This window comes from Gasterosteus aculeatus, chromosome X, assembly GCF_964276395.1.
Source record: "Gasterosteus aculeatus chromosome X, fGasAcu3.hap1.1, whole genome shotgun sequence".
NCBI lineage: Eukaryota > Metazoa > Chordata > Actinopteri > Perciformes > Gasterosteidae > Gasterosteus > Gasterosteus aculeatus.
Window position 1 is genome coordinate 6468776 of NC_135698.1, and position 17994 is coordinate 6486769.

Genomic DNA, 17994 nt, shown 5'->3' on the forward strand with positions numbered 1-17994 from the left:
TGATGGAACACCATGCATCACACCCATGGATGGCAGCAGAAGGAAATAGGCTGTAGACCGAGAGGAACATTCTGCACCATGTCCATTTTTTTGTCTATCTTTATATTGGCTCTCTCCAGCAACTCACGCAGACTCAGCAGTTACCCGAAGTGAAATAATCCTCTTTATAAATCATAGAGTTTGGTATTGTTGGTTGCATTCTTGTAGATTTGCTGCAGCATTTCTTTCTTCATCTTCACAGCTGGAGGGTCCTTCATTTGTACGTGCATCCAGTTAGGTGTGAGTGAAACGGACAGATCTGAATTGAACAAACAGGCCGCATTAGCTGTGACTGACAGATGAATACCCAGCCTGAAAAGCACAGGCCAACGGTGTATGTTATCATTTCTCTCCATGTTTTGGGTTTTTTCCACAGCGGCTCCGTCTCCCATATTGTGTTCTTCGGGCACTATAAGCTGAATGCGATTAGACTTTCTTTTCATTTCTCTCCAAATAGCTTTCATACGACTCCACCCAACTTTATTGTCACCGCGGAGATGTTATCCCAGCGCACACGTCGACAAACACGCACGCTCAGCCACCCACATACTGAAGTAAACCCCCTTGCTGCCCCGACTGAGTGAGCTCCAGCTGTTAGAATTCAGACGGCATAGCTCTATCTCGCTGTGTTCTGTTTGTGGTGTTTAAGTCCTGCATCTCAAACGCCTGACCTCGGGGTACACTTCGACTCAATTTCACACTTGTCAGCTGGTAGAATGTCCTAATTCAATTTACCTTGTTTAAGGGGAGCGGAGGCTCGGCCTCCGGGGAAAGTTTAGAGTGCACGAGGAGGGAAAAGGCCCTTCAGCTGTGGTCAGCGGCCTCGGCGCCTGCGTAGCTCGCTGAGCAGATAGCCCCTTCTCTTTAATGCTTGAGGAAGTGCACTTGAATAGCCAATGTGTTTCCTTGACTTGAGTTCGCTGCAGTCATACTTTGATCGATAAATGGGATTAAGCCTGAATCAGAAGCAACTGCATTGCGACTGATCTTTTGCAATGACTGCTTTGGTTGTCGTCGTGCAAACTCAACTGAAAAGCTTATTTTCTTTTGGACTATTTCTTCAGTATTGAGTACTTCCTGGTTTGTCAGGAAAGGTCTCCAAAAAAATACAAAAAATGTCGGTTGTAAGTAGTATATAGCCTCTACTTTTGCGCGTGCATGTGACCTTTGACCTCAGTCACATGCCAGAGGGCGTGCAAGAGGGAACTTTTGGGGGGTAGGAGGGGTGGGGGGGTGGGCATGTGACCGCCGCCATTTTGACCGGAAAAATGCGTCATTGAACTTTTGGGGGGTAGGAGGGGTGTGGGGTGGGCATGTGACCGCCGCCATTTTGAAGTCATGCCCCGGAAATGCGTCATTTTACGAATGGATACGTAAACCATTTTTGACGATGATGTGCTTGGTTTTGATTGGAAATTTGCCATATCAGTGGGTGTTTTATGCGATGGGCGTTAGTTTTGACCGGAAACACGGGACTGTAGGAGGGGTTTCATCATATATATAGATGTGTTATTCACCTCCACCACCAACGCACTCATTTTGGCCTCATCCGCTGTTGCTGCTGCTGTTGCTGCTGTTGCTGGTTCCGCTACTATTGCTGTGCACACGGATTCTTTGCAAAATGCAGGCTGCATATTGCATGGAGCAGGCCGCAGAGACTGACATAGGTATGTCTACAGAAAATAGCCCATGCTATACAGATGTAGATGCTTCCCAGAGCCGGAAAAAGCGTGAGGGATGTCTTTCTAGAGAGCCGGCTGTAGAGCTAGAGCTGGAGGGTGTTTATGGGTACGTGTATAATGTTAAATACTATGATGGCACGGTCACTATGATTTCTAGAATCAAGGCCCAAGACAAGCTAGGAGGGGGTGTTGGTGAAACAGTTGATGATGAGGCTGCTGTGGGGGGTCGACATGGGTGTATGTCTGTAAAAGATTGGCAGCAGTTTCGATCAATTGTCTGCATAGATCTTGAACAATCAGGTTTTCTAGAATCTCTATACTCTGTTCAGTGGTATAGTACAACAGGGCCTAAAATACACCATCTCATGGCAGATCGGTACAACAGACGCCCTGACGATTTCATTTTTTTAAACGTTTGTGAAGACAGAGAGTATGTGGTAGCTCAAAGAGGCCGCCGAGGATGGAGAGAGCATCCGTACCCTCTTACCATTGAAGAGTTTAATATATGGTTCCCCCTCGTGTTCTTTGTTCAGTGGTGTGACTGGCCCGCTCTGCAAAAAGTGTTTAGTCAGATTGACAAATCTATCCAGAGAGACAGCGTCAGTAAGGCTTACGGGGCTGTTAGAAAACGTCTTGTTTACGACAATACACCGAGCGGTGTGCAACCTGGTATATCTACTACCATGTGTAGACCGAAAATAATTCACCCCTCAATCATCTAAAAGAATGACAGGTGGGTTATGCTAATGTTGTGTGTATATATATATATATATATTTATATATATATGTATATATATATATATTTCTGTCACTGATGTTAATTCATGCAGAATCATAAAAAAAGAAAAACATTTTTTGTTTAGTCTCTGAAATCTCAGGGACCCAGGGGGGGTGGACCCCGCCCACTTCTCCTTCACCTCCAGCTCTGATGGTTCACACCCCGCCTCAGACTCCGCCTCCCGGACCGACGGCCACACAAGAAAAAGAAGAAGAAAAGAAGCTCTGTGAACCTCACGAGGTGTTTAAGGATACTGCACGGTTCCTAGAATACCTTAGAATCGGGGTGCTACATCTGTTGAACAAGGTCTGGGTTAAATATAATATAGAGATCTGCTACGGCTGTCAAACAAATAATCCCAGTCAGAAAAACCATCCGTGTTTATATCCATGTGACTGGTTCTACGAACTACACTTTGATCCGCTGATGAAAAGGCTCTGGAATGACAACTTCATATCCGCCATCCTCCTGTTTATGGATATGAATGACCTTCAGGTCGATGCAGACCGCATCCAGGGGGGTGCGGAAGTACTTCTTGACGAGCTGAAATCTGGAGGCAATGCGGCTGAAAGTATCCAGAAAATGTATGATACACTGATCGGGGAAGATGAACTCAAAATGAACCAACTGAAAAAGCTTGGCAGGTTGTGGGGAGAAGTATCAAACCCGTATGAAGCATGGGAGGTACCCGATGATGATGATGATGATGATGATGATGATGCGACAGACATTGATGCGTAAAAACAATCTAACATGCTAAAAACAAAAACAAAATGAAATCGAAAATGAATGAAGTTCTTGAGTGTTTTTATAACTGAAAATGTATTTTTGCTTTTGCAGTGGGGCGAAATACTACTATACTATCAATCTGCTTGTCACATGTTGTACAAGAGAAATAAAATATGTTGTAACGAATGAACTGTCGGGCATTTATACTTTGGTATTATCATGGAAGGGACTCTACAGAAGATTTATCTAGACCCAGCCCATCCGGGAGGGTTAGGCAGTGTGTCTAAACTTCGCAATGCGGTTGGAGAATGTACCGGGGTGACGCCGTCACTATCTAGTGTTAACGAATACCTACTAGCGCAAGACGTGTACACATTACACGCCAAGGCAGCCGTACATTTCCCGAGGAATAGGGTTTTGGTCAGCGGCATTGACAAACAGTTTCAGGCTGATCTAGTTGATATGGGTGAATATGCTGAGGAAAATGATACTGTGCGGTATTTACTGACGTGTATCGATGTATTTTCCAAATATGCGTGGGTTAGATGTCTTTCTAACAAATCGGGCCTCACAGTCACAAAAGCCTTTAAAGACATTCTGAGTGACGGACGCATACCTGTGAAACTTCAAACAGATGAAGGTACAGAGTTTTATAACAAACACTTTCAGCGGTTAATGTCACAGTATAAAATTACGCATTTTTCAACATCGAACGAGACCAAGGCCAGCGTGGTGGAGCGCTTTAACAGGACTTTTAAAACCCGCATGTGGAGATATTTAACATCCGTTAATTCACGAAGATATGTGGATGTAGTACAGGAGCTTGTCGAGGCCTATAATAACTCACACCACAGGTCCATAAAGATGCAGCCATCAGCAGTCAATAAAGACAATGAGAAGACGGTCTTCATCCAACTGTACAAGTTGTACCCTCAGAAGCCAGTATGCTTTAAATTTAACAAGGGCGACACCGTGAGAATATCAAAACTCCGCGGGGGATTTAGGAAGGGTTATAAACAAACATTCACCGATGAGCATTTTACAATATCAAGGTGTATAGCCCGAGATCCTCCGGTTTATAAACTAACTGATTGTGCAGGGGAATTGTTGAAAGGTACGTTTTACAAACCGGAGTTACAAAAAGTAATTATAGGTAAAAACAAGATGTTTAAAATAGAAAAAATTATGGATAGAAAAATCTCCAGAGGCAAGAAGCAGGTCTTTGTGAAATGGTTGGGATGGCCCGAGAAGTTTAACTCCTGGGTCTCAGAAAAAGACATAACGGATGCTTGATAAAAGACACATGCATGCATCTTGAGAGTTCACTCTTAAACCGGCCACCATAGGACACGGCACGATGACCCAGAATGGTTTTTATGTTACACTACCTAGTAACGCGTCTGCTCAGGTTTATCCTAAAAATCAGATATGGAACTACAGGACAAAATTAGCCAAGGCCATTGTTCTGAGCGAACCACATGAGGTGGGGTTGGTAGAATTCCAGTATCCGAGAGTGTGGTACAGTTTTCCGAAAACAGATGCGGTTGTAAAAGTGTACAATGGTAAAAATAGGGTTAAATCGGCCTTTACTATGGACATTGGGGTTTATGAGTCTATACAGGCTATTGTTAAAGCGTTTAATGCTCGAATCAGCACTAACACGCAGCTGGAGGGGGTATCTATGCATTATAGTAGTGTTAAAAACCGCGTATACTTTCTGGGGTCAACAGAGGATTCAACTATAACCTTTGTAGGACGGCTCGCGACAATATTGGGGTTTAAAGATGGGGAGGCTTTTCCCCTACCGACTACTGACAGATCCCACATCACCCCCTATCCCGCCGATATACATGCAGGTTGTTACACATTTTACATATATAGCGATATTGTCGACTATCAATTAGTGGGGGACAGCCATGTACCTCTTCTAAGATGTATAAATGTGGCTGCCGAACAACGACGCATACCCACTCTGACTTACGACAGGCCGCAATACACATCTCTCTCCAAAAACGTTATTGATGATATTGAGATATCCATAAAAAACGATCAGAACGGATACATACCCTTTTTATACGGAAAGGTCATAGCGAAGCTACATTTCAGACCTATAAAACAGCGTTTCTAAAAAGAAGAAAACAAGTGGAAGATGAGGAATAGCCACTACACACACGACGACGGCCGATATATGGCATATTATATGAACCAAGCCGGCGGAGAACTACCGGGATTTATAGGATCTCAGACACAATATGGCAATGGTTTGGGGGGTATATTTCGGGGGCTGCTCAGGATGGCCCTTCCTCTTTTAAAACGGGGGTTCAGCCTGGCTAAACCACATTTGAAAACAGCCGCTACTAACATCATCGGAGACGTTGTATCAAATATAGCCAAAGGACCGTTCTCTGGGGCTCAACAACAACCAGAGCAGCAGCAGGGTCACGGCATGCTAATACACACCCGCAGGGCTTTGAAAAGACCCCCCACAGGCAGGGGCGGTGCGGGGCCAGGGACCAAAAAATGTAAAAGGGATGGTAGGAACAAGGCGGGAGTCAAAAAGAAATCTGGCACAGCCCGAAGAGGTTCTCAGATAAAACGCGCCCGGATTTTGGCTAAAGACATATTTTAGAGGTAGAAACTATGGCGCTCATCCATAATCAGTCGGCGGAGTGTGTAAAGTCTGAACTGGATCTCTTTACTGTTCCTTATACACAAACGTCCATAGAGAAATATTCCTTCATCGAGATCCCGCCAGTCTCATCCATTACAGACAGAGGCCCTTTGGAGTTTCATATTTCGGCCAGCGGTGAAGATTACCTGGATCTGAACGATACCTTTCTGTATATGCGTGTAAAGATAACTAATGCGGATGGGTCCAATTTAGCAGCCGATGCTGATGTCGGCTTCATAAATTACCCTGGATGTACCTTATTCTCCCAGGTTGATATCATGCTAGGGGACAGGCTCATTTCACAATCTTCAAACACCTACCCATACCGAGGCATAATCGAATGTTTGCTTAATTACGGGAAAGACACCCTGGAGACGCAGTTTAGTACAGCTCTGTTTAGTAAAGACACCGCGCAGCATATGGACGAGACGTCTATTAAAGGGGACAACGAGGGGCTGGCCGCGCGAGGAGGACACACCGTTGAAAGCCGTATAGTGGAGTTAATTGTACCAATACATGCCGATTTGTTTTTTCAAGAGAAGTTGTTGCTTAACGGCGTTGATATTTCCTTGAAATTTATACGGTCAAAAGACGAATTCTCGCTGATGACGGCTGCAGCGGCTCAATACAAGGTCAAGATAGTCGCCGCTAGTGTATTTGTAAAAAAGGTCTCCGTAGCTCCGACGGTCCGACTGGCGCACAGCAGGGCTCTTCAACACACAAACGCCAAGTATGCCATCGACAGAGTAGCGCTGAAAACATTCTCCATTCCGGCGGGGACCCGAGTCTGCAACCAGGAGAATCTATTCATGGGCCAGATCCCTAAGTTTATTGTTTTAGGGTTTGTTGACAACGAAGGATACACGGGTAGTTATACACGGAATCCCTTTAATTTCCAACACTATGACACCGAGTTTTTAAGCATTTACGCTGATGGCCACGCATATCCAGCGAGACCGCTACAGCCACTCTTCCAGAGCGGCCAGTACGTGAGAGAATATTACCACCTGATTCAAACAACAGGTCGACATTTAAAAGACAGATCGCTGGCTGTAACACGGAGTGACTTTGGTCACGGTTACTCGCTGTTCTGTTTTAATCTGGAGCCTGACGACGGGCAGTCGGGGAACGTGTCACTAATCAAGACGGGGAATGTGCGCCTGGAGGTCCGCTTCAGAACGGCCCTTCCTCGTACCATAAATATCATATGTTATTCTGTTTTTGACTCCGTTATCGAGATATCAAACCAACGACAAGTCTTGGTGGATAACTTTTAAACACCATGAACACCATAGAGTTGACGAGTATTGTTCGAAAACGGGTTGTTAGGGGGGTCGATTTTATGGGCGTGTTAGCGTGTGACCAGCTGCCTATGAAGGCTTTGCGCAAGTATCCGGTGATGACTATTGTAAATACGCACCCGTCCAGCAGCCCCGGAGAGCATTGGTTGGCGATTTATATCACAAAATACAAGCATGGCTTTTTCTTTGACAGTTTTGGAAACCCTCCTGATTATGAACAGTTTCCAAAAGAAATAGTTAATTTTCTCAATTATAACTGTACGACTATGTCTTATTCTAGGAAACAGGTTCAAAATAATTTTACTACAACCTGTGGCCAACATTGTGTGTTTTTTCTGTTATATACAAAAAGGCTGGTCTTATTCACGAGTTTTAACTTTGTACGGACCTAATCTAGTCAATAATGATGCGATGGTCTGTCGTTTTGTTAACAAAATCCAACCCTCAGGGTGTTGTGAGGATGCTTTTACGTGTGTACAATGTGTGATCTAATGATAAACTATCCTGTGACGTTTTATGAATAAAATATATAAAGACAACTTTCAGCAGTGAACACCAATTTTATTTTCCATCCACAAAGAACAGACTAACAGATAATACAAAAGCATTACAAACACTTGTGTAAAGTTAAAAACAAAATAATAATAATACAAAATAAAATAAAAATAATATGCATCCAGTACAAGCTTAAAAATAAAAAAGACATGTGTCACACAGTAATAGCCAAACAAATCTTAAAAATCTTCCCACGAATCATCACTCCTAAAAAATTTGGTCTTTAGGGATTTAGGTGTCTTAAAGGGGGTGCTGTCTATAGATCGGCTGGTCCTAGTTTTTGTTTTGAATGACCCCGAAACATTAAAACCCCCGTCATAAACTGCATCACCACCCTTATATTCAGCAATAGACCTCCTAACCTGCGTGTTGGGGATAGCGGATAGGGGGATATTTAAATCAGCTAGCGTTTTTAAAAATATCTTCCAACCGATAGGTCTAGATTCGTCTAAAACATTATACGAGGACGTGACACTTTTCACCAGATCATACAGATGGGTGCCTTTGATCGTTTGATTGTTGACAACGATCTCCCCTCGGTCTGTCCAGGATATGTCGTTTTTTGCGTGGTTCAAAGCATCCAAAATATATTCGGCATGTTTTTTACTTTTTTTAGGTATGTGCCTGATCACATTGCCTAAAATCACATCTTTTCCTGGTACGTCATCTGCTGAAACGACAGGATTTGAGCCCGTGTCACTTTCACCGGAGGGTAGTGGTAAAGGCAACGCCCCCTTCTCACGCTCTCCCTGTCTCACCACAGCCAAGTATCTTTGTAAAATAACGGAATATTTTTTGGCTTTTTCGTACATGTCTGTATCAGGTTGATTCAACACGTCAATCATAGCTCTATCAAGCTCATTTTGCACCGCCTGTCTTATAGACTCTCGTTGATCCTGCTGCTTATAATGAGGCTGCTGCTTTACCAGGCCAAGCTGATGCTGGGGGACCAGAAACATTTTTTGGGTGTGCTCCATTTTTAGCCCCTCCTATTGACAAGACTAATTATAAACGGAATAGCAGCCCCTAATAACGGTAATAAAAAGCCCCCCGACTGGTTGAGGGTCTTTTTCTTCTTGGTCCGTTTAACTTTTTTATCCGCCACCAGCCGGATAATCTTCTTCTTCTTCTTTAAGAGGGCGAATTGTTTGTCGGTCAAAGGAATGTTACCTCTCAATACATTGAGTGCGATCTCACACAGAGAGTCGATAAAATCCGTGCTGGCGTTATTAACAATGACACGTCGCACACGAGGCGTAGATTTATATATCAACTCCAACAATGACAAATTCCTCTGCATGCGTGATGACATTTTAGCGTTATTAACGCCTGTTTGTTTTTTTGGGGATATACACAACCTGTTGGTCCGATAGCAAAGCCGTTCTGAGTCTTAAATGTTCGGGGGTCAACGCTTTATAATCTATGAGAAGATAGCCATATGATTGTTGGGTCGCATCGTTAAAGGCCTCTAAAAAATATTTAGTATTACCCGGAAACATCTGTCTGGCCAGTAGTGTGATTTGATATTTATCCCTAGGGTTTTTAAACAGAATGAGATAGTTGGTGTTTAAACTAATAGTGCGACTAGATTTACCCTGAATAAATAAATTTTGTACTAAATATATACAGCTGAGATTTCTATGATGTACATATTTGGTAAAAACATTTTGAACTTCTATATTATTCCCGGCATCATTCATTAAATCGTCTATAATGAGTAGATTGTTTTTGGCAGGAGGTAGTAAAACATCATCGCACAGAGACTCTGGTAAGCCCTCTACAAAGTTAATGTCTCTGGTTTTAAGCAGTTGATCATATAAAGGCTGCCAGCATGAATAAATGTAGACGACATTGTCAATACGATGTGAAATAACCCTCTCAGCATTTGCAATAATATCCTTGACAAAAAAAGTCTTTCCACAGTTTGAAGGCCCACTCACTACCAAACTAAAGGGGTGTTGTAGTCGTGCATCAAATCCCTGATCGCTGTTAGTATCCATAAGGAAGGGTCGTATAGTCAGACAACACCCTCCGCTTATTGTACACCACTCTGACTTGCTTAAAAACTGTCTCGTTTTTAAGATGGAACTTCTTTTTATCACGCCTGATAGTTTCAGACACTGTGGTCAAAGTGTGTGTGTTGTGATTGGTTACATAAGCCTGTACGAGGCCAATCAGTGACTGGGGGGTGACGACGGAGGCGTTTCTAGCGTTTAATGTGACGCCTTTACATTTGACAGCTGTTTTACCCTGTACCGTGTTATAGGCATAGCATTTGGGTCCTCCTGATACAAACTCTGTGATGTAGTCTTCACTAGGCAGCCCGCATATGTCTCCGCTGTTTAACTCATCAGTCAGGTCACCAAGATATGCCCCCAGGGGCGGCACCCAGTCGCTCCCTCTCGATGTAAAGACAATGCTGTCTGTGTCACAGTACAAGACCCTCTCCTGCAGTTTGTCTAACAAGTCGTAGAGCATCAATCTGGCATGGGCAGTTGTCAGGGCTCCTATAAAGACGTTTACGTCTTTTATACGGGAACCGCGGGCGTCTGCATGTCGCCACTGTACCAAAGCCACGTCATCTGAGATAAAACAGAATTGTCGCACATCAAAGTGGTCACTAAACATCAATTGTGTGAACCGAGCCGGATCTGTGATCAGCTCGCATGCAGGCATATTATTGCGCATACTAAAACGGCCCCACAAAGAGTTTAGGAGGAGTTTGTTGCAGCTTCTCATGGCTTTGTTGACCCTGATTTTGTCAGGGTTTAATTGAATGCCTTCCTTTTCAAAATAGTCTTTGACATATTTCTCCTTGTCGTCGGGGGTTTTAACATGGCCAGGGTAGCCTGACGCTTCCTGTTTACACTTCATGAATGTCTTCACATACCCGCTGAACAATGTGTCTGTTTTGTTGGGGAAATGCCAAACTTCATCAATGGACACAAGCCTGTATCCCTTTTCCACAGCCTTCTGCAGTTCAATTGACACCCAGACCCCCTCCAGCAGTCTGTCTCTGTCTCCGTGAGTGCACTCGCCACTCTGATTCAAATCCTCAGCACATTTGCCACACAATGGGAACATGAGTTTGTCATGACATCTGTATGGTAGGACCGGGTGAAACAGCCCTCTGGGCGGTAGCACTGTGCACTTTATGAGTCCAAAATACTTGTCAATAGACTCAAAATCCTTCAGGATAACCTGAGGATGTCCAACTGGATACTGCTTTTTAGCCTGAACCGTCGGATAAAGACTGGTGAAGTCGTAGTACCTGATTTTTTCATCAGCACCGATCTTGTGGTACAGCTTCATAGCGTTTGTACGTCCCCCAAAGAGGGCCTTTCTAGGCTCTAGACGCTCACGCTTTTTGTAAGTAACCATAAAAGCCTGTACAGCCCCGCTCGTCCGTTTTAACGACGACCACACACACTCCCACATCACTACAACTCGCAGCCCGTGTTGTTTTTGTAGAGAATATATTTTGTCCATGAACACCCTGTATTGTCTACCGTAGGTGATTTTTGTAACAGGGTTCATGTCGCTCTGGACGTGGCATTTGACACATCCGTGGAAAAAACATCCCGCAAATTCATAGCAAGTGTTTGTTACAGAGTTATAGCCATCCACATAGAACGGCTCAAAAAGCTGTTCACCGTGATTGAGAGCATGTTTAATCTCAATATTCTCTGTGAGGGCCACATATTCAAGCCATTGCATCGATACATCAGAATACGTCTTATTCTGAGCAGTGTATGCCCCCTCAAACGTTAGAGCAACTGTGTCCTTTGGGAGAAACAGGGTTTTGAACACCCCCATGCAGCTCGATGCTAGGGTGGTAAATGAGAAGGGGTCAAGTTCCGTGCACTCTATGAATGTCTCACGATAGATGCTGCAGGCTTTTCGCAACACTTCTACATCGTTAACACAGTAGCGTCCGATTTCTTTTTGGAAGTCAAATGTTCCTCCTGAAACGGTATTATACCATTCCATGAATCTCGCTTTATCGCTATCACTCATATCGTCAAAGCCGTAGTAGGACGGATCAGGATATTTACCGACATAATACTCATGCTCCCGGGTGTTGAACTTGTGGGGAAAATAGCCTTTCTCGACATCACTGAACCCTAGGGCAGCGGGGGTTTTTGACAATCGCATGGGAAGGAAACTGAATGAGTCAATCCATCTCTGCCGGTATGACCTGTCATACATCAGTATCACCCGACTCCCTCTCATGGTGACTTGCGGAGTGATCTTTTGTTTGACAAAATATTCCAACAGAATATAGTTGTCAAAGCCGGATGCGTTGTGGGCGATAAACGTGTAGCCTTTGTATCTAGGTCTTCTGTAATACTTCACAAAGGTGTCCACACAATTCAAAGTACTGAAACAAAACTTTTTTCCCTCTAAATCCATAGCACATACATAATTTGCCTCGTGTTTTCCGTTATGAAACCTTGTCTCAAAGTCAAATAATATGTAGGTTGTTTGCGGCTCTTTCTTTTCAAGAGGCTGAATAAAACACTCATGTTTATCATTGCTCTCCAACTGTTGCTCACCACAGTGGACGCAGACTTTTGGCGCGCATTTGTGCGCTTTTTGTCCTGCTTTGTATGTTTTTCCACATGCCTCACAGTATTTCATAGCATCACAGGGGATGAGGGCATGGACGCTTTCTGGCCGCTTGTGCTGATCAAAACAATATTTCGACTTACATATGCGTTTACAATCACCGCATTTCTGTGTTTTACCCAGCTGTGTACGACACTCTAATGTAAAACACACATTACACAGCTGTTCACAGCTGTGGTATAATCGATGTTCATAGGCTTGGTAGCAATACTGACATACTTGTTTTGCCCCAAAAAAGCCTTGCTGGTTTTCAATCAGGTGATAATGGTCATTGTGTAGATATAACCAGACTGTCCGGGGATGAGGCGCATCGTGGGTTTGGAAACACTGAAGTCGTTTACGACCTGCTGCTGCATGGTGGAAGATTATGATTTTCACACCCAGATGTCTTTCGAAAGCATCTACATCGGAGAATGAGACCTTGTGCATTGGTCCAAAACCCAACGATCTATGTAGTTGAGTTGCAAATCTCACTTTATCTTGCAGGGACATGTCTGGATGATTAAAATGTGCTAAACAGAGCGAAAAGCACAGGTTATTATCAGTATTGTCAGGGGTGTGCAGAAACCGACCCTTCTTTGATAATATCACATCATATGGGACATTTGCTAATTTTAGATAACCCCCACCGTTTCTGTTTTTAGCTACGGTGATCACTAATTCCAATTCATCATCCGTTATAGTCTCATCATTGCTCTGTATCACTTGTGCAATTTGCTCCATAAACAAGTCAGAGTTGTACGACTCGTTTACGCGTAGAACAGCTTGTATGTCACTAGCCAATGAAGGTCCCCGTAACAAAACGTTCAGCACACTACCAGCCGGAGAGGCCTCTACAGCTCTATCAATTACACCCGCCACTATTTCTCTGACCATGTAGGGGATTTGCTCGAGGTCAGTAAGATCCACGTTTCTGAAATCAACCCCTTGTCTAAGCTCAAATGCATTGAATGAAGGCATCTCTCTCATGGTGACTGTCCTTCCCTCTATGCCTGAGGAGGTCTCACCCCCCCTCATTATCTCCCCTCCTCCTGTTAGTGTATCATCATGCCCCCCTTCTGTTCGGGCCTGCTCCCATGACCCTCCCTCATGACCCTCAGCAGGCCCCCCAACACCCTGTTCATGCTCCACATCTCCATTTGCCCCCATCTGATTCAGCCGGTCGTCACATATTTCTGCCAACACACACCCCCCAGCCCCTGCATCATTGTCTGTGTACACAAGTGGGCCGTCTGCATGATCCAACACGTGGCTATTTGCGCCTGTGGTATTAAACCCTGGGTCTAGGACACTGACCAAGTCTGCATAGCCGCTATCTAGATACGATGAATGTTGTTCCGTATAATGAATTCTGTCAACATCATGAAAAGCTTCGGCAGGGTATGCAACAGCAGCAGCAGCAGCAGCAGCAGCATCAACGCGCGATCTCTCCACCAGTGCACGTAGGCTTTTAAGCTGTTTCTCTGTATTCTGTAACAGGACCCTATACCCATCATCATTATTATTATGGTTATCCCCTGATCGATGTATATCACCCGTGCCCCTCTTCAAAACTTTTCTGGGGGGAGGCATACTACACGTCTGTATTGTTTATTTAGACACCCCCCCTTATAGACACCATGCCTAGTAGATCACCTTGGATAAAATTTATTTGTAAGTAGAGCTATGATAGCTTCACTGGATGCATTCTGAGCTATCAGGTATTGTTTTATGGAACAGCCGTTGGCGTCCTGTGTTTGTCTAGCCTCCTCTTGTTTCTTACATAGATCGGTTACTATCTCTTTTAATGCGGTGTTGGAACGCCGCAGTTCACTGATTTCATTTATCAACTCTACATATAAGGGGTTAGCTGTGTCCCTCGGGTGCACAATCACCACCGTGGGTTCTGTGGGTATACCTGCTCTGTTTTGTTGAAATGGGGTTACACACTCTGCCGATGTTGCTCCTATTGTAGTACTCTCTTCTTCATAGTCACAGACCGCCTGCAGCATTTCCTCGTCAGTCAAACATTCTGGATAGTACCATGTGTCCTTTGTTGGTGTAGACCGGTCAATCTGCACCCTGCTGTACAAGCATACATGGTCAAAACATGTTATAAAACAAATGTCTATATATATATATATATATATATATATATATATATGGATGATGTCACATACCTTGTAGAAGGTCTCTCAGACTGGACACCCGTATGTACTTTTTTTTTTTTCACTGGGGGAGCATAGAATTATAAAATCATTTGAATGATTCGTCAAATAATAAATATATAGAAAGCTTATATCATACTGTCATTTTCCCTACCTGTGCCAGCTCCCTGGTTGGGGCACGTAGTCGTTGTTGGTAGACAACTGAGTGCAGCAATCTCCTTTTCCAGTTTTTCAAGACTCCCATGTATAGGATGCGCGCTGTCATCTATTTCTAAAAGGTATAAATACCTATTAAAAAAAAATATATAAATATATAAAAACAAATATGAATCACTCGACATAGTACAATCTTTAAAGCTTTCTATTTTTAATTTTTTTAATTTATACCAATGTATGTGTGTGTGTGTGTGTGTGTGTGTGTGTATATATATATATATATATATATATATATATATATATATATATATATATATATTTGACAATGAAATAAGTACTTACCACATATCTGGTCCATTGCTCCCCCCTTGTAGTACATCTGGCTCTCACTGGAAATGTCTTAAATGTGAGGATGCACCAGTCTGCCAGGGTGTCAAGAAGGGAACCGTGGCTGTATCTATATAGGAGACCCATACCCCCCGAATGCAACATCATTACCAACTAAGGACCCTGTTTTTTCACACGCCAGGGTCTCAGTGGGGGTGAGGGTTCATATGTTGCTTAAAACTAAACAAACTGCTCACTGTTTACCACATAAGGACTCTGTTTTTCTCCATCCCTGTGGGGCTCTCAAGCTATTTAGGGTTTAGCACCGTTTGGGTGCTGCGTACATTATGCGACCCTAAGTCGACACGCTTGTTCCTCGTTAAAACTGTATGTTTTGCTGAGGGGTTTTTCCTCTGTTAGGTTACAATGTGTGTCCTGTTGGCTAAGAAGAAGATAGCCCCCTAGTTCATGCATTAAGCTGTTATTTTTGAATCTGAACAGAAGCACCAGTGTCTCACTGGTTTGTGGTGGGACCTCTCATACAATTGAAGAGAAGCAAAAGAAGACGTTTGGGGGTTGGCCCCCGGCTTGTGTACTGTGTCACATAATGCTACACTAAGTCGGCATATGTGCTCCTCGTTAAACCTTAAGATGTATGTTTTGCTGAGGGCTTTCCTCTGTTAGGTTACAAATTGTGTTCTATTGGCTAAGAAGATAGCCCCCTAGTTCATGCATTAAGCTGATATTGGTGAATCTGAACAGAAGAACCAATGTCTCACTGGTTTGTGGCGGGGCCTCTCATACCTTTGAATAGAAGAAGAAGAAGACGCCACTGGGACCACACTGGGATAGGCCTCTGCTGTTTCACTAAGAATCCTGGAGCGTGAACCATTCCAAAAGGAAAGTTCGATCGAGGCGCCAAATAACACATCTATATATATGATGAAACCCCTCCTACAGTCCCGTGTTTCCGGTCAAAACTAACGCCCATCGCATAAAACACCCACTGATATGGCAAATTTCCAATCAAAACCAAGCACATCATCGTCAAAAATGGTTTACGTATCCATTCGTAAAATGACGCATTTCCGGGGCATGACTTCAAAATGGCGGCGGTCACATGCCCACCCCACACCCCTCCTACCCCCCAAAAGTTCAATGACGCATTTTTCCGGTCAAAATGGCGGCGGTCACATGCCCACCCCCCCACCCCTCCTACCCCCCAAAAGTTCCCTCTTGCACGCCCTCTGGCATGTGACTGAGGTCAAAGGTCACATGCACGCGCAAAAGTAGAGGCTATATACTACTGTTGTACTTGTGTTAGATCTAGAATTTAAAACCGCAGATGACATATTGCGAGGACATACACTTTTTTTTTTACAGTAAATAACAGTGCTTTACTTTGTATTTCAAAATATATTTATAGTAACCTAATGCATCTTAAACTCTGAAGTCTTTAGTATTTTTGTGTCTTAATGTTATTGTGACAAATGTGTATTCTTTTAGGAATTCTTTAGCTTTTTGCTTATTTTCGAACTTTGTGCACATTTCTATCACACAATTTTATCTCACAATGGGTAACATGAAAATCCTCCTGCCACCATTAGACCAATCAGTTTGTCACTTGGCAAAGACCGTCGGTCATTCAGCCAATAGGCTAATGGTCCGTGAAAAAAGCACACCTGCATGGTGCAACCTCTTTCTTTTCATTTTAACTCCCATGTCAACAGATTTACGCTGCCTGAGTCCATATCTGTACATCTCATAAAAAATGATATTATCATTTAAAAAAACAACAACATTGTGTTCTTAAATGTTATAAATGTTATAAGGGACAACGTGATGCCCTCTTAAAGCGTGTGGTGTCAACACAGATAGCGTTCCCGTTACTGTCAGTCGTCTTTTTTACTGCTTGTTTGCTTTTAATAATTTACAAAAAGTTTCATTTTATTTCATCATAGTTGCGTTCTTATTCATTTTAGAAATAAAAGGTTCAGAAGCTGATACTCATTTATAATTAATAATAACAATTAATAGTAACAATCCACTAATAAAAGCCAGTACCATAATAACTTTGCACGTCACAGTTTTTCCCACATTTTCCACAACACAGTCAATATAATGCCAAAAGATGATTTTCCCTGATTGTTTTTTCTGTAAATCGCAGGCAATGAAGCTGCTCTAACGTGTTAACGGACAGGCAGCCAGATGAAGGGAACAGGTTGTGGTGTGGCGAGGGGCTGCTGAAATGAGTGTGAATAAGAAGTCAATTCAATACAATTGCACAATGCTGAATCAATACAACATGTTAACCTCAAGTCAGCTATCCTGGCTAACTTTGGTCAGAAAAAATGTGCTCAAGTGTGCCTTTTTTGTGGTACGATAGTGGCCAGAATATATAATACAAATTGTACATACAGTGTATACATATCAGTAAACCTCCTCAGTACATATGTGCCGATGCAGAAGTTGATTATCTGTAACTTTTAGAATTGATCGGTATCCTTGTTCGAGGTCACGGCTGGTCGAGGGCCAGCAAACGTCTTCACTCAATAGTAACACCGGAAAATGTAATTCCTATGCTTAATTAATTAAAAATTAACATATTCATTTCATATTGTTAGTCATTGTAACATTAGAGCCAGAGTGAGCCGGTTACTTTCATTCAGTGTTGCATTATGGGTAGTTTATGGCCTTAAGGCCAAGCTACTGACTAAAAACTTCCCTCCCTCCTGAGTTCAGCAAGGACAGATCGAGCTCCAGGAGTCTTCTGCTTGCAGCCACAGAAGAAAGTAATTCCCAGCATGACAAAAGGGTCCCGTACACTGCAGCAGCCAGTTTGGTGCTGTGGAATGTGATGTGAGGAGAGGCGAAAATAAACACCCAAAAGTCTGAAAAAAACGCCAACATCCTGAGCAATATTATTACGCTTCAAAAACTGGCAGCTTTCTATGGTTTAACAGGAAGGTGCGTGAGTGAA

At 43.2% G+C, this 17994-nt stretch overlaps 2 protein-coding genes and 1 long non-coding RNA gene across 5 annotated transcripts in view; 2 read left to right on the forward strand and 1 right to left on the reverse strand.

Moving 5' to 3' along the window:
- The window catches only part of cdh13 (cadherin 13, H-cadherin (heart)), a 251006-nt gene that overhangs the window by 21828 nt on the left and 211184 nt on the right, over positions 1 to 17994 (forward strand). The gene's annotated exons all lie outside the window — the stretch shown is intronic.
- Positions 1300 to 3414, forward strand: LOC144383772 (uncharacterized). Its single transcript, XR_013451206.1, has 2 exons — positions 1300 to 1706; positions 2585 to 3414. It is a non-coding gene; the product is annotated as an uncharacterized LOC144383772 (long non-coding RNA).
- Positions 7741 to 16175, reverse strand: LOC144383773 (uncharacterized). Of its 3 annotated transcripts, none has more exons than XM_078083030.1 (4): positions 15030 to 16175; positions 14686 to 14802; positions 14544 to 14595; positions 7741 to 14445 (listed from the first exon to the last, which is right to left on the reverse strand). In XM_078083030.1, exon 4 carries the CDS (start codon positions 13954 to 13956, stop codon positions 9745 to 9747), a length of 4212 nt encoding a protein of 1403 aa, XP_077939156.1. In that variant the 5' UTR covers positions 13957 to 14445; positions 14544 to 14595; positions 14686 to 14802; positions 15030 to 16175; the 3' UTR covers positions 7741 to 9744. The 3 variants fall into 3 exon arrangements, with proteins under 3 accessions (XP_077939156.1, XP_077939154.1, XP_077939155.1); XM_078083028.1 differs by having other exon boundaries at positions 7741 to 14448; XM_078083029.1 differs by having other exon boundaries at positions 7741 to 14448; positions 14686 to 14819.